The 26,851-nt window shown below is 41.7% G+C and overlaps 1 protein-coding gene across 3 annotated transcripts in view; it reads right to left on the bottom strand.

The window, feature by feature from the left end:
• Positions 1-243: 243 nt before the first annotated feature.
• TBC1D5 (TBC1 domain family member 5) overlaps positions 244-26,851 on the bottom strand; it is a 475,979-nt gene continuing 449,371 nt past the window's right edge. For all 3 annotated transcript variants that reach the window (XM_075827228.1, XM_075827227.1, XM_075827229.1), the window contains 3 exons: positions 12,559-12,638; positions 4,738-4,899; positions 244-1,025 (listed from right to left, as the gene is read on the bottom strand). In XM_075827228.1, coding sequence (XP_075683343.1) covers positions 732-1,025; positions 4,738-4,899; positions 12,559-12,638 — 536 coding nt within the window. In that variant the 3' untranslated portion in view covers positions 244-731. The remainder of the gene's footprint in view (positions 1,026-4,737; positions 4,900-12,558; positions 12,639-26,851) is intronic.

Raw genomic sequence — 26,851 nt, 5'->3', positions numbered from 1 at the left:
CTGCATGGCTAGGTGATTGATTTTATATACCTGTGGCAATTCCTCTGAATTCAATGGTTAAGAGGTGTGTCCCAATACTTTTTTCCATATAGTGTATGTGTATGTACACATTAAAACACATAAGATTTAAAACATGAGATGCTCCTATTATTGCATTCTCCCTAACTTCCCTTTAGTTGGCTTTACCAGACAAGACAGCATTGACAGTAGAATGCTCCAGTGAGATCTTTGTAATACAGTATACATGAGTCTTCAATGACTTTATTAGTTGAACACATACTTTTGTTGGCATTATTGACAGTTTTCTTAAGTACCATTTTTTTTTTCTAGTAAACATTGCTTTTCCAAGCTTGGTTAGGCAACTGGTGGCTCTCTAGCTTCTGTAGAACCGTCAGTCCTAGCAAGTACTGCAATTCATTGGAAGAACAACAAGACCAACAATGTCGGTATCTTAGCATGAAGTAAAGCCATTAACTGCATTCTGAATCCACTAGACATATCATAAAGTGGTAAATATACATGTAAGGCAATAATGACAATGGCTATATTCTCTTTAAGGTCTATTGTTATTTTGTGCTCGAATTAGCAGCTTGCATAAATGACAGGATCTGGCATATCCTGCTGCTCATATGTAACAAAACTAATCCCTACATATCAGAGTACATGAAGGGTGGTTCTTATTTCACAAAGTATAAAAAAAAAAAACATAAGTAAAGAAACAGAGATAACCGTTATATATCTAAGGGGCTAACAATGGTGAAGTCAGAATCTTTGCTGTTGTTGCTGCTGTCATCATCTGGGCTAGAGCTGAGGATACTCGAAGGTGTGTTTCCACCCATAAGTGGGTCACAGAAGGTCAGTACGTGGGATGGAGCTTCTATCTTCTGTTCTACACCTTTATACTTCAGCGGTGCTTCTTTTGGCTCTAAGTCTTGATCGTAGCCACTGCGGTCATCTTCTTTGGGGATCAGAATATAATCATCTGAGTGCCGAGACTCTGCGTTTCCAGACAAGTCAGATTCAACCTAAGAGGGATATGCAATTTATATTGGTTATGTTAACAAGCTGTTTAGCTTTGTAGGTGTTGTTAGATATTTTTAGATATAGAGACAAATACAGCAATCATGAAAACAAGAGTTTGTCCAGGATTGCAAAAAAAGTGTTTTTTATCCCGGGAATAGTGGCACCTTTGTCAAAGGGCTGGAGTCTGGTATTGGAGCTTAAGTTAATAGAGCTGCAATACCAGACCCATCCCATGTACAAGAGTGGTCCTGTTTCTCCCCCCAATAATTCAATCCTGGACCTGAAAACTGCCAACTGTGCTATATAGATGAGGTGGGGGGGGGGGGGCAGTGTTACGAGAACTGTTTTTGTCAGTCATGCAAGTTGCATAACTGAGAAATCAACATTTAATGCCCCTAGAGCCATGATCGCAAGTGCTCTAGAACAAGCCCCTATATGTTTAAAGTGCTCCAGACTCCCCTCACTGAACGCTGAGTGACGGTTCTAGCGTCAAATCAGAAGAACGCTAGAGCTGTCACTCAGAGCAGAGCGGCTGGGGAGCATTCAATGAGGAGAGCCCTGAGCACTTGAAAATCAAAGGGCCACCTCTGTGGCAATTGCAATTGTCAACAATCAGTCATGCAACTTGCATGACCGACACAATTGGTATTGTTACACTTCTTTGACACTCCTTTATATAGTGCTGTCAGCCGCTTTTCAGGGCTCAAAATTGCTGACAGATTCCCTTTAAGTATAGTTGTTTAAAAGCCAAGAAGATAAAGCCTTCCAAGGTAGTATGAGATATTGTTTTTATTATAACTCATCAGGTTGACTGAATACAACTAGTGGACTCTAAAAGCATTAGTCAGTCCTCTAAATTCCCTCTCAGAGCCACAAGACAAAGCACCATATATTATGAAGAGTATATGTGATACATGAGTTGCCTCCTGCCAGTCCTGCTTCTCTTCTATCTGCACGCTCAGGGAATAAAGAGCAACAGAAAAGATGACAACAAAACCCCTCCATAATGCAGTGCATTAAAAGACGACAAAGAATTTGTAGGCTTACAAGAAGTCATACTTTTCATGGAATGGTAATCTCAATGTCAGACAAAAATGATCAGACTCGTTCACATCTGCGTCAGGGCTCCGTTCAGGGGTTCTGTCAGAGCTTTCCGTCAGGGGAACCCCTGAATGGAACCCTGACGGAAACCATAGGTTTCCGTTTGCATCACCATTGATTTTAACGGTGACGGATCCAGTGCAAATGGTTTCTGTTTGTCTCTGTTGTGCAAAGGATCCGTAGTTTTGACAGAAGCAATAGCGTAGTAGACTTATACATATATATACACACACATATACACATACGCACACACAAATATAATTTTATATATATATATATATATATATATATATATATATACACACACACACACACACACACACAAAAATATAATTATAAATAATGTATAAGGTTGAGAAACTCAACTGAGTTACAGACTATATTGTAGTTCAGGTGGTTGTCACTGGACATAGTCAACAAGCTTGTTGTCCTTAACAACTAAGCTGAGCTCCTAGAATGCAATGCAGAATTTAGTTTTAACAAGATCAAATTACTGTACAGTGCCTGTAGTGAAGGCCACACTTCCCAAAAATGCAAGACCTTAAAGTAAGCCATCAAGGAGTGTTGGAAGATTTCAGCTCTAAAGCCTACAGAATTATGAATGTAGCTCTGGGCCATAATACTGACTGTAACTTAGGATCACTACCGGATGAGTAATGCAATGTATTTACAAAGAAACAAAACTTTCATGTAGAATAATTCTATATGTGAACTGTGAAATGGAGTTCAAAGGGTTACATACTATTTAATAGAACCATTGCTGTGGTTTCACAGTCTTTTCTTACATAAACTATTCCTGATGTTCCATGTAAACTAGTTTCCCTCAGACAGACCAAACCTGACAATTACAGCCCTCTGCTAGTGAAGGGAAGCCGGACATTTTTCATTTTTTTTTTTATAGTGAAAGTACCTCCGGCTATTAACTATTTAGTACAGACTCAATGTACATTACTTTGAAAGTTCATAAAATGCATAAAAATGATGGACTCTCAAAGAATACATCTTATGACAGCGTGCTCTAACTAGAACCATATTGAGTTATTTTTTTAATTTGAAGTAGTATAATGCTATAACATATGCAAGTGTTTAATGGCCACTATCCAGTTGTGCAATGATGGCTGAGATCCAAGGATGCATGGAGGACTTGCCGAAAGCATCTGCAAATACGCAGCTCATGGAATCAACAAAAACTCAGATGTGGTTTAGCAGGAAAAAAGAAACCTACAGATAATTGTATCCAAACTGTATGTTTTGATATGTGTTGTTATGACATAGATTTGTCAGAGGTCAAATATTGAGCTCATGTCAGATTTAGGAAATTCACAATGACATGAAGCATGTTTTAAACCATTCCTTCCAGCTGCTGAGTAAATGAATAATGACAGAACATACTAGCAGTAGCTCCCTAACCTAAAGACCTTACACATAACGCCATATGTCTTTTGACATGATGTGTAGCATTTGGTAAGAAAATCAAGTACAGGGACAACATATGGTAACGTACTGTATCAGGATGTAGAAAGAGTTTAAAGGGGTCGTCTGGGCATTTTATATCAGAATGGTGGGGGTCTGACTCTGGCACCCCCACCAATCAGCTGATTGATGGAGATGCAGCATTCATCGCTGCCGCTTTTTCCCAGTTTACAGGTACAGGGAAGTACACTTGCGTAGCGGCTGTGCCTGGGATTGAATTTCCAGTCCCATACAAGTGAAGTGTACGGCGATGTGCGCCTGATAAACACTGAAGAAGAGGCCTCAGCAACGAGGGAGTCGGACCCTCACCGATCTGATATTGATGACCTATCCTAAGGATAGGCCATCGATAAAAAATGCCTGGACAACCTCTTTAAGGAAAAACTTTAATACGCATAGGGGCTGTTCACATCTGAGCTGTGGTATTCCGTTGTTCTGCCCTGTCAAAGGAGCAGAACAAGTGAATACCGGAAGCAACGGTCCCGTTGCACAACGAATGCCGACGGAACCCATTGACTTCAATGGGTTCCGTAGGCTTTCAGTCAGGGGTCTTCATGATTTTATCAGAAACAATAGCGCAACATGCTGCGTTATTGTTTCCAGTAATCACTGCCGGATCTGCGATGGATGCCCCTAATGGAGCCTCCAACGCAGATGTGAACAGCCCCTTACCTATTAGGACATATGGATGTCATACAAGGGGTTCTGCACTTAGGACTTCTCTTCATAAACCAGAACAGAGATTTACTAACAAACCGTGGCTCTCGATCTGGCTTGCATGTAATACTACATCTGCCCTGCAGTTGCCGCTGTAGGGAAAATGAGAAGTCAATGGCAAATTCCTCAAGCAAAATAATCTCTTTGCCGGGATGTCAGGAGCTGGATCTCATATTAAAGGGGTTGTCTGTGATGAAACAATCTTTCTAATTTACCTAAGTATTCAATATCTAAGTAGTCAATATTTATCGAAGTATTCGATGTCTGTCTATCTATCTATCTATCTATCTATCTATCTATCTATCTATCTATCTATCTATCTATCTATCTATCTAATAGGTAAAATGATAAGCCCAATCATAAATATCTGCAGGCAAATGAAATATTAACATGACTGTTTTCTAGAGTCTAGGTATACATTACCTGATGTAAATGTAGCGGTTTATGAGGCTCCAACTCCTGCATCTCTCCTGTCATTTGCAGGCTGGAGCAGTAATGATCATCAGTGATGGTAATCTCCTCATTCTCTTCAGCCTCAAGAAGACTTTGGTTGAATCGCAAGGATCCTTTCAAAATATCCTTTACCTGAAAATCAGGATTCTTAATGTTACAGGTTCGTTACAAGGCTGAAGTGTCTACCCAAGTGACCTTAGTAAAATGAATGAAGCAATAGTATATGGATAGATGTGCACATCTGGTCCATCTTGGGAAACTAAAGAATACATCAGATATGTAGCAGTTACATACAGTACAACATGAAATGGAAGTAATAAATGCAAAATATACATAAAATCTCTGATCAATATAGTCTATCTTAAGTAAGGACATTCCTCTAAGAAAAAGATAACGCGATTGAATCGTCCATTATTCTTACATTTCGTTACATTCCAATTAAATAAATGTACATGTTTAGGGTCTACTGCAAGCATATGAGCACCGCACTTCTTTGCTGCACAATACATTTTGGAGGACAAGCATTCGAGAGATGCACTCCCATCGAGAGTCTAAGAAGTGCAGGCTACTGAGATAAAAGGTTGTCGATACAAGATTATCTAGTATAATACAACAATTAGTATCTTCTTAGAGTAAGAACGCAGCTACACAATCCTAGCTTTAAAATCTAATTCCAACAGAAAAGCAAAAATTACCAGATTAAAAACAACCCCTTGAGCACTGCAGGAATTTTTGTTTTTGCGCCACTACATTACAAGATCCATAACAGTTTTATTTTTCTGTTGATGCAGCTGTATGTTGGCTTACTTTTTACGGGACGAATCAGGACTTAGGTATACCCCAGCAACTACCTGTGTACTATTAATACATAGGCTCATGTACTGGTATATATATATATATATATATATATATATATATATATATATATATACATACAGGTAGATAGGTAGAGATAGATAGGTAGAGATAGATAGGTAGAGATAGATAGGTAGAGATAGATAGGTGGGAGATAGATAGGTGGGAGATAGATAGGTGGGAGATAGATAGGTGGGAGATAGATAGGTGGGAGATAGATAGTTGGGAGATAGATAGGTGGGAGATAGATAGGTGGGAGATAGATAGGTGGGAGATAGATAGGTAGGAGATAGATAGGTAGGAGATAGATAGGTAGGAGATAGATAGGTAGGAGATAGATAGGAGATAGATAGATAGATAGATAGATAGATAGATAGATAGATAGATAGATAGATAGATAGATAGATAGATAGATAGATAGATAGATAGATAGACAGGTAGAGATAGACAGGTAGAGATAGACAGGTAGAGATAGACAGGTAGAGATAGACAGGTAGAGATAGACAGGCAGAGATAGACAGGCAGAGATAGACAGGCAGAGATAGACAGGCAGAGATAGACAGGCAGAGATAGACAGGCAGAGATAGACAGGCAGAGATAGACAGGTATAGATAGATAGATAGATAGATAGATAGATAGATAGATAGATAGATAGATAGATAGATAGATAGATAGATAGATAGATAGATAGATAGATAGATAGGTAGGTAGAGATAGATAGAGAGAGATAGATAGATAGATAGATAGATAGATAGATAGATAGATAGATAGATAGATAGATAGATAGATAGATAGATAGATAGGTAGAGATAGATAGGTAGAGATAGATGATAGATAGATAGATAGATAGATAGATAGATAGATAGTCAGTTCATAAAGATGAGGGTGCAAGCCCGCCAGGGACACGACCAAAGTCACCCAAAATGTATATTCCAAGAAAGTGCTGCCTGTTTCTTGTAATATATATATATATATATATATATATATATATATATATATATATATATATATATATATATATAAAAAAAGTGCATTATAGTTTAAAAACACATCTCAAAATTTTAAATCCTCCTATGGTATTGAAAAAAAAAATAGAATAAATGATTAATACAAAAAAAGAGTGTTAAATAAAAAACAAATCTGTAATAAAATATTCACAAATGCAAACTTTTTACAATAAGTTATGTTTAATAAAGTTAAGTCCTAAAATATAAAATAGTATAAACATATTTGGTATCGTCATGACCATAGCAACCTGCACAATAAAATTATAGCATCATTTATGATGGTTGGTTGTCTGCTGTAAAAAATAAAAACTGTGGCAGAGCTGCTTTCTTTCTGTATTTTTGCAAAATTAAAAATGTATCTAAATTAAATGCTAATGTATACGTACTAAAAAATGCCATCTATGTAAAGTAGAATTCGTCCCTCGACCCTATTGAGGTTACATGACACTGCAGGAGCCAAGGCACAATATCCAAAAATTTACACTAAGCCCTTAGCCACTGTATTAAAAGACGATGTATAACGTAGGAAAAACGTGAATAAGTACGGCGCTGCTTCTCAATGAACGTACAAATGATGTGAAGTGATGAAGTTTTATTGAACAATCCAGGCTACGCATCTTCCTCAGGCCATAAAGATTACAGTACAAACATCAATGCTTTAAATAAACCACGCGGTGAGAAAAAAACCGCCAATGTGATCAGGGTCAAAGTGCATCAGTGACGTAATCACTAGTAAAATTTGAAAGTTAAAAAGACATTATCAATATAAAGGATAAAAGGGCATGTATATGTAAATAAATAACAGCGTTCATTAAAAGGGAAAGAAAAACAAAAACAAAAAAACATAAAGCATCAAAAAGAGGAGTCATAGTGTTTAAAACATCCATTTGTATGTTAACCGGAAGGTGAAGCGCAAGTGCGGTCTGAAACATCCATTAGGATGTTAAGGTACTAAACATCCATTAGGATGATCAAAAAAGATGGTAAGGCACAGACGGTGTCTGTAACATCCATTTGGATGTTATGCTCTAAGACATCCATTAGGATGCTTAGCAAAGTGACGCTTAGCATCCATTTGGACGGTATGCACTAAGACATCCATTTGGACGCTTAGCAAAGCGGTAAAGCGCAAATAGGATCTTTAAACATCCAATTGGATGTTAACAAGATAGTGGAGGGCACATAAGCTTTTGAACATCATATTGATGCTAACAAATTAGTATAGAGCACATTTGGTACAATTCAAAGCAAACCTGTAAGAATTAATACAAAAAATGAGTTTTAACAAAAGACATTGCATATATAAGAATAAGATGTATAACTAAGAATAAACTGTATTAAAAGGGCAGTCCACATTAAACAAACCCTTTTTGTTAGAAAGGTCCCCACAAGACAAGATGTCAAAATGCGGAGACTCCCAGTGATCAACTGTAAACTCAGTAGGAACCTTAAAGCAAGATGCAGCTCTATCACATGAGAAATGAAGCATTACACAGTTCCCTTTTAAATAAATGTGTTGTTCGGTTAATTTAAGGTCATACCAGGTCCTCACGTTCTTTGTATCCAGTCTCTGCTCTGGCTAATAGATGAGGGTTCTAAACAGGAGATTATATAGGGGGGATCTATATGAATTTAGAATTTTCGCCCGCAAATTCAGATGGAAAATACGCAACAATTACACTATGCGTGAAACATAGCTTTAAAGGAGATATCCGTTTAACCCAATGGCGTAACTACCGCTTTAGCAGCCATAGCAGTATTTACGGAGGCTCCGCTAGCAGCCGCTATGGCTGCTACAGCAGTAGTGACACCACATTCAATAGTGTCTGCGTCCTTCGGATGCAGATACTATTGAACACTATGACAGAGCTCTACCATAGGCTACTGTATACAGTGGCGTAGCGCTAGGGGTCGCAATGGTCGCAATTGCGACCGGGCCCCTAAACATGGGTGGCCCGCAGGGCCCCCATAGCCACACAGCGCTCACCGCGCTGGTCCCGCTTCCTGAATGCTGGAGCAAGGAGCTGACAGCTCCGTGCTCCAGCCTTCACTCTACCGTAAGCGGTTCGCCGCAGGCAGGCGCGATGTAGTGACGTCATCGCGCCTGTCTGCGCCGAGTCACTCACAGCACAGACCGGAGGAGAAGGATTCTCCACCTGTCGTGGAAACGGGGATAGGTAAGTAATTAAGTTATTATTTTTCTATTAGACACTATGGGGCATTATACTGGGTAGAGAAGGGGGCTGTTATGGTGGCTACTATAGGAGCATTTTACTATATGGGGCGGCATTATACTGTATGAGGGCATTATCCTGTGGGGGGAGTTATGGGGGGCATTATACTGCATGGGGGCATTATACTGTGGGGACAGCTATGGGGGGTATTATACTGTATGGGGGCATTATACTGTGGGGACAGCTATGGGGGCATTATACTGTGGGGACAGCTATGAGGGCATTATACTGTGGGGACAGCTATGGGGGCATTATACTAGGGGGACAGCTATGGATGGCATTATACTGTGGGGACAGCTATCGGGGAATTATACTGTGGGGACAGCTATGGGGGGCCTTATACTGTGGGGACAGCTATGGGGGGCATTATACTGTGTGGGGGCAGCTATGGGGGGCATTAAACTGTATGGGGGCATTATACTGTTGGGACAGCTATGGGGACATTATACTGTGGGGACAGCTATGGGGTGCATTATACAGTATGGGGGCATTATACTCTGGGGGCAGCTATGGGAGGCATTATACTGTGGGGGGAAGCAATGGAGAGCATTATACTGTGTGGGGCAGTATGGGAGTCATTATTCTGTGGGGGCAGTTATTGGGGCATTATACTGTGGGGACAGCTTTGGGGGCATTGTACTGTGGGGACAGCAATGTAAGAATTATAAGGTGGGGACAGCTACAGGGGCATTATAATGTGGGGACAGCTATGGATGGCATTATACTGTGGGGACAGCTATGAGGGCATTATACTGTGGGGGCAGGTATGGGGGGCATTATACTCTGGGGGCAGCTATGGGAGGCATTATACAGTATGGGGGCATTATACTCTGGGGGCAGCTATGGGAGGCATTATACTGTGGGGGGAAGCAATGGAGAGCATTATACTGTGTGGGGCAGAATGGGAGTCATTATACTGTGGGGGCAGTTATGGGGGCATTATACTGTGGGGACAGCTATGGAAGCATTATACTGTGGGGACAGCAATGGAAGCATTATAAGGTGGGGACTGCTACATGGGCATTATAATGTGGGGACAGCTATGGATGGCATTATACTGAGGGGACAGCTATGAGGGCATTATACTGTGGGGGCAGCTATGGGGGCATTATACTGTGGGGGCAGCTATGGGGGCATTATACTCTGGGGGCAGCTATGGGAGGCATTATACTGTGGGGGGGAAAGCAATGGAGAGCATTATACTGTGTGGGGCAGTATGGGAGGCATTATACTGTGGGGGCAGCTATGGATGGCATTATACTGTAGGGTCAGCTATGGGGGGCATTATACTCTGGGGCAGCTATGGGAGGTATTATACTGTGGGGGGAAGCAGTGGAGAGCATTATACTGTGGGGACAGCTATGGAAGCATTATACTGTGGGGACAGCTATGGGGCATTATAATGTGGGGACAGCTATGGATGGCATTATACTGTGGGGACAGCTATGGGGGCATTATACTGTGGGGGCAGCTATGGATGGCATTATACTGTGGGGACAGCTATGGGGCATTATACTGTGGGGGCAGCTATGGGAGGCATTATACTGTGTCGGGCAGTTTGGGAGGCATTATACTGTGTGGGGCAGCTATGGGGGCATTATACTGTGAGGGCAACTATAGGTGATTTTTTGGGGGCATTTTACTGCATGGGGGCATTATACTGTATGGGGCATTATACTGTGGGGACATCTATGGGGGCATTATACTGTGGGGACAGCTATGGGGACATTATACTGTGGGGACAGATATGGGGTGCATTATACAGTATGGGGGCATTATACTCTGGGGGCAGCTATGGGAGGCATTATACTGTGGGGGCAGTTATGGGGGCATTATACTGCGGGGACAGCTACGGGGGCATTAGAATGTGGGGACAGCTACGGGGGCTGTATAGCACTGTCTACCAGGGGGGCTGTACAGCACTGTCTACCGGGGGGGCTGTATAGCACTATCTACCGGGGGGGGGGCTGTATAGCACTGTCTACAGGGGGGAGGCTGTATAGCACTGTCTACAGGGGGGGCTGTATAGCACTGTCTACAGGGGGGGCTGTATAGCACTGTCTACAGGGGGGCTGTATAGCACTGTCTACAGGGGGGGCTGTATAGCACTGTCTACAGGGGGGGGCTGTATAGAACTGTCTACAGGGGGGGCTGTATAGCACTGTCTACGGGGGGGGCTGTATAGCACTGTCTACAGGGGGGGCTGTATAGCACTGTCTACAGGGGGGGCTGTATAGCACTGTCTACAGGGGGGGCTGTATAGCACTGTCTACAGGGGGGGCTGTATAGCACTGTCTACAGGGGGGGCTGTATAGCACTGTCTACAGGGGGGCTGTATAGCACTGTCTACAGGGGGGCTGTATAGCACTGTCTACAGGGGGGCTGTATAGCACTGTCTACAGGGGGGCTGTATAGCACTGTCTACCGGGGGGGCTGTATAGCACTGTCTACCGGGGGGGCTGTATAGCACTGTCTACCGGGGTGGGGCTATATAGCACTGTCTACAGGGGGGGCTGTATAGCACTGTCTACAGGGGGGGCTGTATAGCACTGTCTACAGGGGGGGCTGTATAGCACTGTCTACAGGGGGGGCTGTATAGCACTGTCTACAGGGGGGGCTGTATAGCACTGTCTACAGGGGGGGCTGTATAGCACTGTCTACAGGGGGGCTGTATAGCACTGTCTACAGGGGGGCTGTATAGCACTGTCTACAGGGGGGCTGTATAGCACTGTCTACAGGGGGGCTGTATAGCACTGTCTACAGGGGGGCTGTATAGCACTGTCTAAAGGAGGGGGCTGTATGACACTATTTACAGGGGGCAGTATCTACAAGGCCAGGCTGTGTGTGGTACCCAGGGGAGGGGGCCCAGTCACAGGTTTGCTGCGGGGCCCAGTGTTTCCTAGTTATTCCCCTGGTTTAACCTAATTGCACTTAAAATCATGCCATATGAAAATCTAAGCCACTTTTTAATCCACTTCAATTAAAAATTTTGCGCCATTGCTGAGCTATCATTGTACCGCTCTCCCATGTCTCCATACCAGGAAGTGGCCTGTCAATCAAAAGTTCATCCTGCTGCCGATGTCCCCAACATGGCCAAGTCTTCGCAGTTCTACTCTATTCTTTGCTTGTCTGAGCATTGCTTGGCGCATGTTTATACAGCAGTTCCACTCTCACACCCAGAGATGCGCGCTTTGTCTTACTGTGCATGCTCGTCCATAGATTGCTATGGGGTCCATTGACTTCAGTGGAGCCTATAGAAAACAACACGAAGCCGAACATGCACAGTAACAGTTATCAACCACTTCACAGTACCTCAGCGCTGAGTGGTGACAGCGCTGCACTGGTGAATTGTGGTAGCAGGATCACGTCAGGGTATACGCACAGCCCGTCCCCATTTTCAATACCGGTACCATGAAGTAAAGGGTAACCATGGGGATACTGAAGGTGCGCAAAAGTGAGAATTTTTACAAAAATGTGCGCTAATTTGTATTACATTGTATAGAAGATGTGATCCCAGCACCAACCTAGTGATATATGGTAGTGGGAAAGCCCCAGTAGATTGGCTGCTTGTCCTTGTTAGGGCCTCTGATTGCAAAGTATGATTTGCTGGCCAATATGCCAACTGGGTTAAAAGAAATCAAATGATGAGGTTTAATAAAGTACCAGAAATAAGAATGAAATGCAGCAATACACACCTGTTTTAACACTGCTAGAGACACCTGGATTTTGTCTTCTCTTTCCAACTTTTCTTGAAAGACAACATCCTGAATATGTCCTGTATAATGATAAAACAGAATAGAAACAATCAGAAAGGAAGTTATATATATCTACTATCTCATATCATGGTTCCTTCATTGATGATTAACCTGGCAGCAGGTCATATATGTGGTTAAATAATTGTACCAATAAATCAAGGTGATAATTACCGCTAAAGAATATAGCAGCAGAAGTGATAAAGATAAGGCTAATAAATTAGCAGAAACTTTGTTAAAGAGTCTAGAGAAACTAGTCATCCACCAGGGATGGGGCATCAAATCACTAAACACCAGGAATTATTTGGGAAATTTTATTATTACGGGGACTGACTAAGTAAAAACTACTAAAAAACATGAAGTGGGTACTGAATCAATAGAAACCAAGGACTTGGTATTGGGAACTATACCCAAAATACCAAGGGTTGAGACACTAGACACCAGACTACAGAAACACACGCAGCAGGAATTGTCAGCTTTGCACCAGGCATTGTTAGAGCTTGTCCTACTAATCCAGCAAGCAATATATTTTTTAATGTGTTACTTACCATATTAACGGGCTGAACCCGGCTCATCGACGGGTTTTATGAATAGCTTAAGAGAACTATCAACGACATTAATGGACGATGCAAATACAATTGGGTCACTGTATAATAGTGGCCATTTAACCATGTTTATTTCAATAGAATATGCAGCTACCAGAACCGATGGCACCGCTCATCTCCCAGGGAACAATATAATGGGAAGGTTAAAATTGTCCAATCCTAATTTCATGAGCCTGCTGGCTCCTCTGCCTTCTTATACCTCCTGTGACTGAATTCTCGGTGTTAGCATATTTACAGAGGCTTGTGTCAGTCAGCTGCGGGGGGGACGGGACCATTGGATTCATAAATAAGCAGGAATCATAACTAAAAGTACACATCAAAAGCAGGGTGTGAACCCAAGCTCTTACCAAATATAACGTTTTATATTCTATAATTAGAATACAATCATAATACCTGACAGATCTGCTTTAAGCCTCATATTACGGGGGCCATTTTGTATGAAGGCACCCATAGAGGTGCATGAGGACTTGCTGTATCGCTGTATACCTTCAATTTCACACATATCATACAAATCTGACAGAAAAGAATTGTGACATGCGCCATCGGATGCCTCATTGTATTACTTCTAGCGAAATCTCCGACGTGCGGCACCTGACAGAGAATCATACTGCAGCACATGGAGTCCTTGCGGCTCTGTAGTATGGGGCCGCGCCAGACCTTTATGCTGCTATACAGCCCCCTTGCACACGGCCTTGTACTGAAAGCTTTCTCCAATTTGCGTAGAACCCTTCCATTATCGCCAGGTATTACCAGAGAGGATTGCAGACTCCAGTACAACCCTGGTGGGTATTTTTATTTTACCCATTCCGAATGTTCAGACTCCGTTTATATTGTAGGTTACTAAAAATCTCCATTGCAGGGTTTCCATAGCAACAACCATTTCTCACGGTTTCCTTATGCTTATCGCTGTACACAGCTGGAGTGAAACTTGCTGTTGATTGCAGGACCTCAAGTTGTTATATAATCTTGAGGATGTTTTAAAGGCATAGGTGTGATTTTATGCAAGAAAAGGTAGTTTAACCCTTAGTAATTAAAGCACATTTCCAGTCACCGAAGAAAAAAAAAAAAAAGGATTCTGTGTATGTCTCATTGGCTGTATAATTGTTATTTTCTCTTGTCATGTCAACAATCTTAGTCCTTGTATAACTGTAAAAACCTCCTAATAAACTTAATTTAATGTTTTTTGCCTGTAAGAATGCCTTGTGTTGTTAGAAGACATTGAAATTTATTGAAGACAGATATATTTGTATTTATAAGAGTCCAAATGTCTAATAAACACAAATGTTCTCAAATTAAAACATTTTTACTTAGACCCAGTTCACATTAGGGGGCTCCGGCACAGATCCAGCTGAAAATACTGGAAACAATAGAGCAGCATGCTGCGTTCTTGTTTCCGGTAAAACCACAGACCTCCGACAGAAAACCAATGGAACCCATTAAAGTCAATAGGTCCTGTCGGGCGGCGATGGTGCCTGTCGTACAATGGAACTGGCTCTTCTGGTATTTTTGTTGTTATGCTCCTTTGACAGAGCAAGAAACGGAAAGACCAACGGAAATGTGAGCAAGGACTTAAGAGTTCAATGAACTTGCTGGTGAGCCAATGCATACCATACACTGTATTTTATACATGTCGAAGCATGCCTCATAAAATGTGATTATTGAACTCGATTATCCATTTTTTTTAAATTAACTACCCATGTCTGCACAAGGATGTACATGCATGCTGTAAGTAGCTCTCACATGGGTAAGTGGCTGTGATTGGCAGCCACACTCCTGAAGCTACAGTTGAGATGGAAGAAACCTTCATCTAAGCGATTTAATTGCTAAAACCCAGAGATCAAGGATGAGGTCTCCATTTCTCTACTGTGAACCCCAACAACATGATCAACAAAGTTTACCAAGTCATCTAGTCAGCTTAGGCCCTTTGTTATACTTTAGGTATGCCCTTACAGATGCCAATGTATATTATTATACACATGTGTAACATACCGGCTTGTAGACATTTGTCAGTGTAGTTTAACAATAAAGACCAATAAAAATCCCTTAAAGCGATCCTCTGGTCCCCACAAAAAAATAAACGAACGATAGTAGAATGATTTTTAACTTCGTGTCCATCCCGTCGGTTCTTCTCTCTCCATTGCCTCGTTCTCGGTCCCCGTTGTCTTCCATCCAACATGGCCGCCGCTGTCTCAGACTTGCACAGGGAGCATAGTCTGCATGTCTGAGACACGCCCCCTCCTCCTTCACTGCCCTCTGAGGTGTCAGTAATGATGGACTGGTGCCATCAGCGCTGGTCCATTAGAAGGCAGTGAAGGAGGAGGGGGTGTCTCAAACATGCAGACTACGCTCCCTGTGCAAGTCTAAGACAGCGGCGGACATGTTGGATGGAAGACAACGGGGACCGAGAACAAGGCAACGGAGCGAGAAGAGCCTCACTAGTTTATTTATTCTTGTAGTGACTGAATGGTTCGCTTTATTGAAATTTAAAACAAATGCAAAAAAAAGGTTAGAAAAATTGCAAGAAATTACTAAAATAATTTTACATATTTGGAATCCCCTAACTGTAACAACCTATATAATGATCTATTTTTATTGCCTATACAATTTCTGTATTTCATTAGTAAGAAGTAGGCAGATTTCAAATGTTATTCGTTTTCAGGCTGCAGGTGACAGAAGTAAATGTGCAGTAGGCACTGGGAAACCAGGAGTCCCTAATCTAAGATTAAAGGGATTCTATACTTTAAGGGGTTTGTCTCAGAAAGTCATCCTCTGCTTGCATTCTGGGCCCTAATGACCAAGCAATTTTTTTTGTTTTTCCATCGTCACATTCAAAGAGCTATAACTTTTTTATTTTCACGTGGACATGGCTGTATGAGGACTTGTTTTTTGCAGGATAAGTTGTATTTTTCAATCGCACTGTTTTGGGGTATATAGAATTTTTTTATTAACTTTTTTTTTTGGGGGGGGGGGGGACATAAAAAAACCCCAGCAATTTAGCCATTGTTTTATGCATTTTACATTTACGCCGTTTACTGTGCGGTGTAAATAACATGCTGCCTTTATTCTATGGGTTGGTAAGATTACGGCGATACCAATTATGTCGAGTTTTTTTTTATGTTTTACTACTTTTGCAGAATAAAAAACACTTTTGAACTAAAATAATTTTATTTTGCATCGCCGCTTTCCAAGAGCCATAACTTTTTTTATTTTTCCGTCAATGTCCCCATATGATCGCTTGCTTTTTCACATTTTGTTATGTTGTGGTCTTGTGCTACAAATAAAAAAAAAATTCACGTTTGTCCCCATCATTTTGCATTTAATACCCCATAATGACAAAGTGAAAACAAAACGTTAGAAATTTTGGCACGTTTCTTAAAAAAAAAAACAAAAAAAAAAAACTCACATTTTGCATAGACATAAATATTCTAACTTTTTGCTATGACACTTAAAATTTAGCTCTGGGGGCCTTTGATTTCTCTAGATCATCCTTGAAATGTTTCTACACCTTAATTGAAGTCCACCTGTGGTAAATTCATTTGATTTGACATGATTTGGAAAGACACACGCCTGTCTATATAAGGTCTCACAGCTGACAATGCATATCAGAGCAAAAACAGAGCTATCAGGAGGAAATAACTTCCTGTAGAGCTCAGAGACAGGATTGAGTGGAGGCACAGATCTGGAGAAGGGTACAAAAAAATCTCGGTTGCATTAAAAGTTCCCAAGGTTCACCTTCCAACAAGACAATGACCCCTAAACACACAGTCAAGACAACACAGGAGTGGCTTAGGGACAACTCTATGAATGTCCTTTAGTGGCCTAGCCAGAGCCCTGACTTGAACCCAATTGTACATCTCTGGACACACCTGAAAATGGCTGTCCACTGACGGTCCCCATCCAACCTGACAGAGCTTGAGAGGATCTGCAGAGAAGAATGGCAAAAAATCCCCAAATCCAGGTGTGCAAACCCTGTGGCATCATACCCAAGAAGACTGGAGACTGTTATCGCTGCCAAAGGTGCTTCAACTAAGTGCCCGATGCCTTTGCTTCTATGGGGCCTAGAATTTTCACAGCCTATTCCACATACTTGTAGTAGTACAAGTATTGTGAGACAAAAGTGTTCAATCGATTGTGGCAAAACCAGTTGTTTTTTGTCGTGGTTCCTGCAATGCTGTAACGGTGTGACCATACGCAGCCCTACTACCACAGTGTGTGAATATCTCATAGGGAATATTATAGTGAAAATAACTACTGTTGTTAAATATCATCAATATTTTCTTTAAAACAATGAACATTCATGTGGAAGTATGTTGGAATTTCCAGAAAGCATGCTTTAAGACAAATACAAAATACAACATTATACTAAGGGGGAGTTCACACAAGTTTTTTGACGTGGAAACCGACACAAAAATGCCTCCCATTGATTTCAATGGGAGGCGGAGGAGTTTTTTTCCCGTGGGCGGGAAAACCGGCTCGCGGGAAAAAGAAGGGACATGCCCATTCTTCGGCGTTTATGCCTCTGACCTCCCATTGACATCAATGGGAGGCAGAGAACGCATATTTCGCAGCGTTTTATGCCCGCGGTGCTCAATGGCCATGGGCGAAAAACGCAGCAAAAATCGGCGTGCAGGCAGAGGAAAATCTGCCTCAAAATTCCAAACGGAATTTTGAGGCACATTTTCCTCCTGCAAAAAACTCAGTGTGAACCCAGCATAACTGTTCACTGCAGTGTAGTAATCCAAGAATTGACATTTACTACAGAAATTTCATAAAATGTAAGGGGCAAATAAAAATAAGTAAAAAGCAATTAATCAATTATGTAGACCAATTGTATATTTCTTAATATAGTTCCTTAAATGTAATTATCTGCTATCTAAAGTATAGAGATATACGATGAAAACTATCTTCTTTGGAAGATATAGTTGACAGTAATGGCAGGATCCAGTTTATGTTACTTTAATAAGTCTTCACATGAGAAGACAGCACTGGAGCGTGAGTGACTTCAAGTGATCACCAAGGTACTCCACTGAGCACGGTGACGCATCAACTCAATTGTGTTTGATCTACGCTGAGAGAATATGCATTGAAATAAAAAGGACTTAAAGGGGTATCTCAGTCTTAGCAAGTGACAGCATATCACAAGAGTATACTGACCAGTGGCGGATCGTCATAAGGGCGCCTGAACCGCACATCATTTTAAAAAATCACATTGCAGGGCGCTATGGGGAGGAGGGGGGGGGGTCTAGGAGGGAATCGGGCAGCACCATCCACCTTGCTGCCTCTCTGAAGGGGTGGTGGCGCAACTGAAACCAGCCGCCGCCACCCCCTCCTGCATTAATTGTACCTGCGTCTAAAGAACGCAGGTACAATTACATGAATAAGCGCTGAATGGCCGGGTACGTTCCGTGCTCGAACCATTCAGCGCCTTACAAGAACGCTGATTGGCAGGGCCGAATGAGTTATACCACCAATCAGCGCCTTTACACTTGTTGAAAGGAGCTGATTGGCGGGGGAAGCCATTCTGCCCTGTCAATCAACGATGGTAGCGGCGTGATGATGTCATCGCACCGCTTCCATTGTTGAAGGGCGCTGATTGACGGGGCATGTCATTCTGCCATGCCAATCAGCGCCTTTCAACGACGCAAGCGGCACAAATATAACGTTTGTTGTAAACTAAAAAGTGTGGGCAGAATTATCTACAGGAGGGGGAGCTATATGTGGGGCAAAATCTACAGGGGAGGCTTTATGTGGGACACAATCTACAGGGGGCTCTATGGGGGGGCACTATCTATGGGAGCACTATCTACAGGGAGCTCTATGTGGGTGCTATCTACAGGGGGCTCTATGGGGGCGCTATCTACAGGGGGCTCTATGGGGGCGCTATCCACATTGGGCTCTATGGGGCACTATCTATGGGAGCACTATCTACAGGGGGCTCTATGGTGGCACTACCTACAGGGGGCACTGTGTGTGTGTGGGACGCAGTGTATGGTGTTATTATAATTAGAGGTTCAGTGTATGGGGCTATTATATATAGGGACGTATTGTGTGGCACCATGATAACTTTATCTTTGTTTATAGATGCAGAAATGTTTGAAAAGTGAGAAGCTGAAGACATCTGAGCGGAAAACTGCAGAAATGGGTCGTGGCTGGGAGAAGTTATCATAGAGGTCTGGACCGGATGGAGAAGAAAAGAGAAAAAGAAGAACTAGAGTCTGAAATGAAGTCACCGGGGAGTCACTTAATGTAAATGTTTATTCTGCCTCTAATCAGTACTGTAGTCACTGTATGATCCGCAGCAAGAAGATGGGTGGTATGATATTTTTTGGGGGGAAACCGCAACTCACAGCATATCCTTACCATTGTTCGGGCCATGCTGGGAGCTGTATTTTTATCCATACAAACGTATACGTCAGGGGTTGCACTAAATTGAGCTGTATTTGTGCTGGTGCTGTATTTATGGGCTGAGCTTGGTTCTGGAGCTGTATTTATGTACTGAGCTTAGTTCTGGTGTTGTATTTATGTACTGAGCTTGGTTCTGGTGCTGTATATATGTACGGAGGTTGGTTCTGGTTTTGTATTTATGTACTGAGCTTAGTTCTGGTGTTGTATTTATGTACTGTGCATGGGTCTGGTGTATATATATATAGGTCACATAGTTACATATAGTTACATAGTTTGTACGTTTGTACGGTTGAAAAAAGACACATGTCCATCAAGTTCAACCAAGGGATGGGAGAGGGGAAGTAAAAAATTTCTACACATAGGAGCTAATATTTTTTTTGATCTAGGAAATTATCTAAGCCTTTTTTAAAGCCATCTACTGTCCCTGCTGTGACTAGCTCCTGTGGTAGACTGTTCCATAAATTCACCGTTCTCACAGTAAAGAAGGCTTGTCGCCTTTGCAGGTTGAACCGGATGGAGTGCCCCCTTGTTTTTTGAGGGGGTTTTACATGGAACAGGATTTCACCATATTTTTTGTATGTGCCATTCATATATTTATATAAGTTAATCATGTTCCCCCTTAGTCGTCTTTTTTCAATGCTAGATAGGTTTAGTTCTTTTAACAGGTTCCCGACCGCTGGCTGTGTTTTTACAGCCAGCGGTCAGGGTCTCTGAAGTTCGTCGTATAGACTAATTACGGCGGCACTTCAGAGACTGTGCATGTGCGATCGCATGCATACAGCCCTGTGCCCCGGCTGTTACCAACAGCTCTGGGCACTGGGCAGAGTATCAGGGACCAATCTGATGGTCCCTGAACATGTGATCGCTGTGAAAACCAATCCCAGCGATCACATGCATTTCTATGTAAAATACAGTGTGCACGCGATCACGGATCACGTGCACACAGCCCTGTGCCCTGGCTGTTGCTAACAGCCATGGGCACTGGGCAGAGTGTCAGGGGACAATCTTTTGGTCCCTGAACATGTGATCGCTGTGACAACCAATCACAGCGATCACATGCATTTCTATGTAAAATACAGTGTGCACGCGATCGCATGCACACAGCCCTGTGCCCTGGCTGTTACCAACAGCTCTGGGCGCTGGGCAGAGTATCAGGGACCAATCTGATGGTCCCTGAACATGTGATCACTGTGAAAACCTATCACAGCGATCACATTTGTTTTATTTTGACATTTCTGGCAGCAAATCTGCTGCCTTTTTTCTTCTCCTCACACATTGTTTTAGTGTGAGGAGAAGAAGATACTTGAGAGAATCTGCCAGAAGAATACTGTGGGAAAAAAAAACTAGTGTTACACACCAATACATTCTCTGTATAGATAGATAGAAAAAAAGATAGATGGATAGATTGCATAGATAGATCGAAATCTATCTATCTACCTTTCTATCTTTTATTATATTAGAATAGGCAGGTAGGGAATATATAATTATATATATATATATATATATATATATATATATATATATATATATATATATCCACATATACATATAATATATAGCAATAGTGGTTTATTTTTTTGTTAGCGGTAGTGTAGATATATATATATATATATAGAAAAAGAAAATTTGCAGCACTCCAGTGTGAAGAAAATGGTGGTTTATTCAGTCAAACACAAAGCGACGTTTCAATCCTACAATAGGATCTTTATCAAGCATAGTGACACATCAAATACTGCAAACATATATAGGGCTGAGATCAATTTGCATAAGTAGTCTCATTTGAATACAAATAAAGTGCATAGTGCAAAAAATCATTGTCAACAAATAATTTAAGGTATCAGTCAAAATTTAAATTTTATACATAAAGTGCAAGTGCTCATACTAAATATCGTGAACAACAGTATAAAATACAAAATTCATTAAAATCAAGTGATTAGGACACAATCACATATGACTCAGTTGTGTTAGAATAAAGTATCATAGATCCGCTCACCAATCAGAACTGGAAGATTGTGAAAGGAGATGAATTTTGTCCGTGGTCCATACTATGTGTGAAAAATGCTAGCAGAAACTGACGCAATTGCGAAATTCTTGCATTTTTTTTTCCAATTTTGCCCACTTTAGAGAAAAAAATAAAAATTATGTATACTGACAAATGCCACTAAAACAAAGCCCTATCTGTCCTTTAAAAAGAGTGTAAAATTCAAAGATGAACTTTATTCACCTGCAGAGTTATAGTCCTCTAAAGAAGCGCATAGCAAAATTGTGAAATTTGCTCTGGTCATTTAGTTGTAAAACAGCCTAGTCCTTAACCAGTTAATCTTTCCTCATAACTTAGATTCTCCATGCCCCTTATTAGCTTCGTTGCTCTTCTTTGTATTTTTTCCAACTCCAGGGCATCCTTTCTATGAACTGGAGCCCAGAACTGAACTGCATATTCTAGATGAGGCCTCACTAATGCTTTGTAAAGTGGTAATATTACATTCCTGTCCCGCGAGTCCATGCCTCTTTTAATACACGACAATATCTTGCTGGCCTTTGAAGCAGCTGATTTACACTGCATGCTGTTATTTAGTTTATGATTTACAAGTACACCCAGATCCTTCTCAACAAGTGAATCCGCCAGTGTAGCTCCCCCTAGGACATATAATGCATGCAGGTTGTTGGTACCCAGATGCATAACTTTACATTTATCTACATTAAACTTCATTTGCCAAGTGTATGCCCAAACACTTAGTGTGTTCAAATCAGCTTGCAATTCACGAACACCTTCTGTAGACTGAACATTACTATATAGCTTGGTGTCATCTGCAAAAATAGAAATAGTGCTATTAAGCCCATCCTCTATATCATTAATAAATAAGTTGAATAATAGTGGTCCCAGCACTGAACCCTGTGGTACACCACTTATAACCGGGGACCATTCAGAGTAGGAATCATTTACCACAACTCTCTGGATACGGTCCTTGAGCCAATTCTCAATCCAATTACAAACTATACTACAAATACAAAATCAGCTGCTCTTTATTCTGTTGTATATACAGAGCTGAAGAACCTATTTAGTAACTCTGCCTCCTCTTGATCCCCTGTGACCAACTCCCCATTACCACTATCTAGGGGTCCTACATGTTCAGACCTTGGCTTTTTTGCATTTATATACTTGAAGAATTTTTGGGGATTTGATTTACTATCCTTGGCCACCTGCCTTTCATTTAGTATTTTTGCTCATTTTATTACTTTTTTACAGATTTTATTAAGCTCTTTATATTTTACAAAGGCTACAGCTGTACCCTCAGATTTGTATTTTTCAAATGCCCTTTTTTTTTGTCATATATTGACCTTTTTACAGAAGGTATAAGCCATGTGGGGTTTAATTTTAGTCGTTTATACTTGTTACCTATACGAATAAATTTTGCACTAATTACCCAAAGTAGATTTGAAAATCTTCCATTTATCATTTGTCCCATTATTTGACATTAGTTCTTCCCAGTCTATATCCTGAATTGCAGCCCTCATCCTGGGGAAATTGGCCTTCTTAAAATTAAGAGTTTTTGCCCTCCCAGCCTGTGTTTGTTTTTTACAGTATATGTAAAATATAACTATATAATGATCATTGTTACCGAGGTTTTCATGAACATTGACGTTCCCAAGAAATGACCAGATCCAACCAAGCTTCACCTCTAGTCGGGTCTTCCACAAACTAGCCCATAAAATTTTCCTGCAACAGGTTGAGGAAATGTCTCCCCTTTGAAGTTGAAGCCGAACTATGGCACCAATTAATATCCCGGTAATTAAAATCTCCCATTATCACTACAGTACCAGCCTGTGCAGCCCGCTTCATCTGTTTATATAGCTGATATTCCATCTCCTCAGTTATATTGGGGGGTCTATAGATTACACCAAAAGTAATTTTTTCAGTATTTACCTCCCTTTGTAATTCCACCCACAAGGTTTCAACCTCCTCACAATCTTCACCCTCTAATGTCTCATTCACACTCACCTTCATATCGCTTCTCACATACAGACATACACCACCACCTTTTCCTATATACATATATATATATATATATATATATATATATATATATATATATATATATATATATATATATAGAGAGCTTTGTTCTGCTGCTATTTATATGTACTGAGGTTGGTTCTGGGGCTGTATACATGTATTGAGCTTGGTTCTGGAGCTGTAATTATATAGAATATATTTCTAATAACAAAATTGCAGGGCAGATGGAATGGTTTTCAGGGGTAGTTTTAACCCCTTGAACCGCCACCATGCGGTAATACATGACCTGACAATATTTCCAAACATTCTCCTGTATGTTTTTTTCAGATGCAGTAAAATCTATAAAATCAGCTTTTAAAACGGCGCACACTATATGCTAATTACTCATTAAATGGAGTGGTGCTGCTATCCTGAAGAGTCACATAGTGCTGCCTCAAAACCCACCTTTCCATGCTTGATTGACATCCTCGGGCTATTATACATCACTAGCAGTCTCCTCCAACTTTCTCGATGCACCATTGCCTTGTACTACTTGGCCATGCACCGTACAGCAAGGTGTACTCTGCCCAGCTGCACCACGCATGCCAGTACAAGGCAACGGCACATCTGCATGAGTTGGAGGAGGCTGCTAGTGATGTAGAACAGCCAGGGGGATCTCAATCAAAATCTGGGGGGCCCCATTTCAATCTTCTCCGCAGCAGAAAAGCTAGAATCAGCCCTGGGGGGAGGGACAGCATTTGCAGGGGCGGGATAGGGGTAGCAGACGTGCATCAGAATAGGCACGTCTGCTAGTGGTAGAAGTTAGAACACGCCTCTCTGACGATGCACGCACCGCCAGAGGCGAACAGGAAATCTGGGCAGCGGTCATGCGGTGACGTTAGTGTGGTACTCGCCTCCTGCCCCAGCCAACTTTAAACTGATCAGCCAATGCTACGGAGGGATTCGATTAATTATATAGCCAGTGGGGGTCCACCATAATAATATCCCCACATAGAGAACTCAGCAGTCAGACCCTCAATCCCCCCCCCCTGCTGTATAATAAATACTGAGGGCTCTATGGGGGATGGGGGGATTACTTCCCCTTCATAGAGTCCTCTGCAGTCACTTATATGGTTAGACCCCCCTTTCAGTATAATCCCCCCTTCCCTTAGAGCCCTCAGTAGTTACTAATATATTGCAAGGGGAGGTTGTCTGACTGACTGCTGGGGGCTCTATAGGGGGTCTGAGTGACTAATTGCTGAGGTAGGTCTCTGCTGAGGATATCCCCCCACGGAGACGTCAGCGTCAGACACTCAAACCCCCCTATAGAGCCCTCAGCAGTCAGTCAGACAATCTGGCCTCCCCTTGCAATATAATCTCCCCATACAGCCCCATATTTTACTACAAGGGGAGGGGTGTCTGACTACTTAAAGGGTTTTCCCATTAGGGACATTTATGACATATCCACAGGATATGTCATAAATGTTAGATAGATGCAAGTCCCATCTCTGGGGCCCACACCTATCTCTAGAACGGGGCCCCCCAAGCCCCGTTCTACCTATTTCTGCTCTCGCCGCCTCCCGGCCACTTTGACTTCATGGACGCTGAGCTACATTGTTTCCGTAAGTCCCATAGAACTGAATGGTAGTTACGAAAACAGCGTAGCTCGCATGCGACGCTGCTTCCTTAACTGCCATTCACTTCTATGAGAGTTACGGAAAGTCCATGGTCAGGAAGTGGCCAAGAGGCAGCGATAGCAGAAAGAGGTAGAACAGAGTTTAGGGGGCCTGGTTCTAGAGATAGGTGCAGTTCAACGAGGTGGGACTCGCATCTATCTGACAGGATCAACAGGCTATGTCATAAATTTCCCTCACGGGAAAAATCCCTTTAAAGTGTAACTAAACTTCTAAAAAAACTTCTGACATGTCATAGTGAAATGACAGAAGTTTTGATCGGTGCGGGTCCGAGCACTGAGACCCCATGGATTGCAAAAACAAAGTGGCAGAAGCGCTCAGGTGACCGCTGTGCTGCTTCGTTTCTGACCTGCTTTTCTCGGAAAGCCGAGCAAGCGGTGTACAGACGTACACCACTCCAAGGTTTGCCGATCAGAGACAAATCGGTGCAGTATTCAATCGTTCGCTTCTACCGCTTCACTTTAGCGATCGATGGGGGTCCCAGTGCTCAAAACCCAAGAGATTAAAAGTTCTGACATATCACTAGGACATGTTAAAAGTTTAGTTACACTTTAAAGAGAGGTGTTCTAATTATTATTGTTATTATTATTATTATTATAGTCTCTTTAATAAAACAGTGTATCAGTGTGTTTGGTGCAACTTTCTAAATACTTTTTATTAAAAACTATTTTTACTTTTTGAGATACAGCTGCTTTATATCCTGAATACAGAGCAGCTGTATCTAGTGCTAAAACTTGTATTCGTCAGGTCAGTGTCACAGACGGGTACAGTGTCAGCGGGTTGAGAGCGCCCAAGTTGTGTCAACAGCCCAGGGCCCATGGTACACGTAATCTGCCACTAATACTGACAACAGGGACCTCCAATGAGGGTTTGTGACTGAAAATTGGATTTCTGTACTCACTGTAAAATCTATTTTGTGTTGAATTCATTGGGACAAAGCACTATGCTACTAGGAGGCAGATACTAGGAAAAAACAAAAAAAATGTTGGCTCCGCCCAGTGGGCTATAGCTTCTCCTGTTACACCAAGCAGCTTAATTTGTAACAAGAGAAGTAGGAGTGTATAAAACACCAACACATCCCGGACCCTGGAAAAAAAGTACAATCCACAAAGAAGAAAAACAGAGGGTGGGACATGTGTCCCCCAATGAATTAATCGAGGAACGGATTTTACAGTGAGTACAGTAAAAAATAGTGTAGTACCGTGTTAGCCAGAGACAATATGAAATGTTAAATACTTTTGTGTCAAAAAAGACAAAAGTATAATAGGTATGATACCTTTATTGGCTAACCATAAAAGTTCTATATGCTGTGAGTACAAAAATTTAATTTTCTCATTAAATCATTAGTTGCGGGACATAGCACAATGGGACTTCCCAGAGCAGTCCCTGATGGTGGGCAGGAAAAAAAACACAGCCATGCAAACAGGCTAACTCACAGCTACCCGCAACACCATACAACCCAGGCTGAATGCAAGTGAATGGATCTGATAGAACTTCGTAAAGGTATGAACCGAGGCCCAAGTAGTGGCCTTACAAAC

The sequence above is a fragment of the Rhinoderma darwinii genome, chromosome 5 (assembly GCF_050947455.1).
Source record: "Rhinoderma darwinii isolate aRhiDar2 chromosome 5, aRhiDar2.hap1, whole genome shotgun sequence".
Classification (NCBI taxonomy): domain Eukaryota; kingdom Metazoa; phylum Chordata; class Amphibia; order Anura; family Rhinodermatidae; genus Rhinoderma; species Rhinoderma darwinii.
Note: the sequence above shows the minus strand (reverse complement) of the source record. Positions and strands in the feature narration are given on the sequence as shown.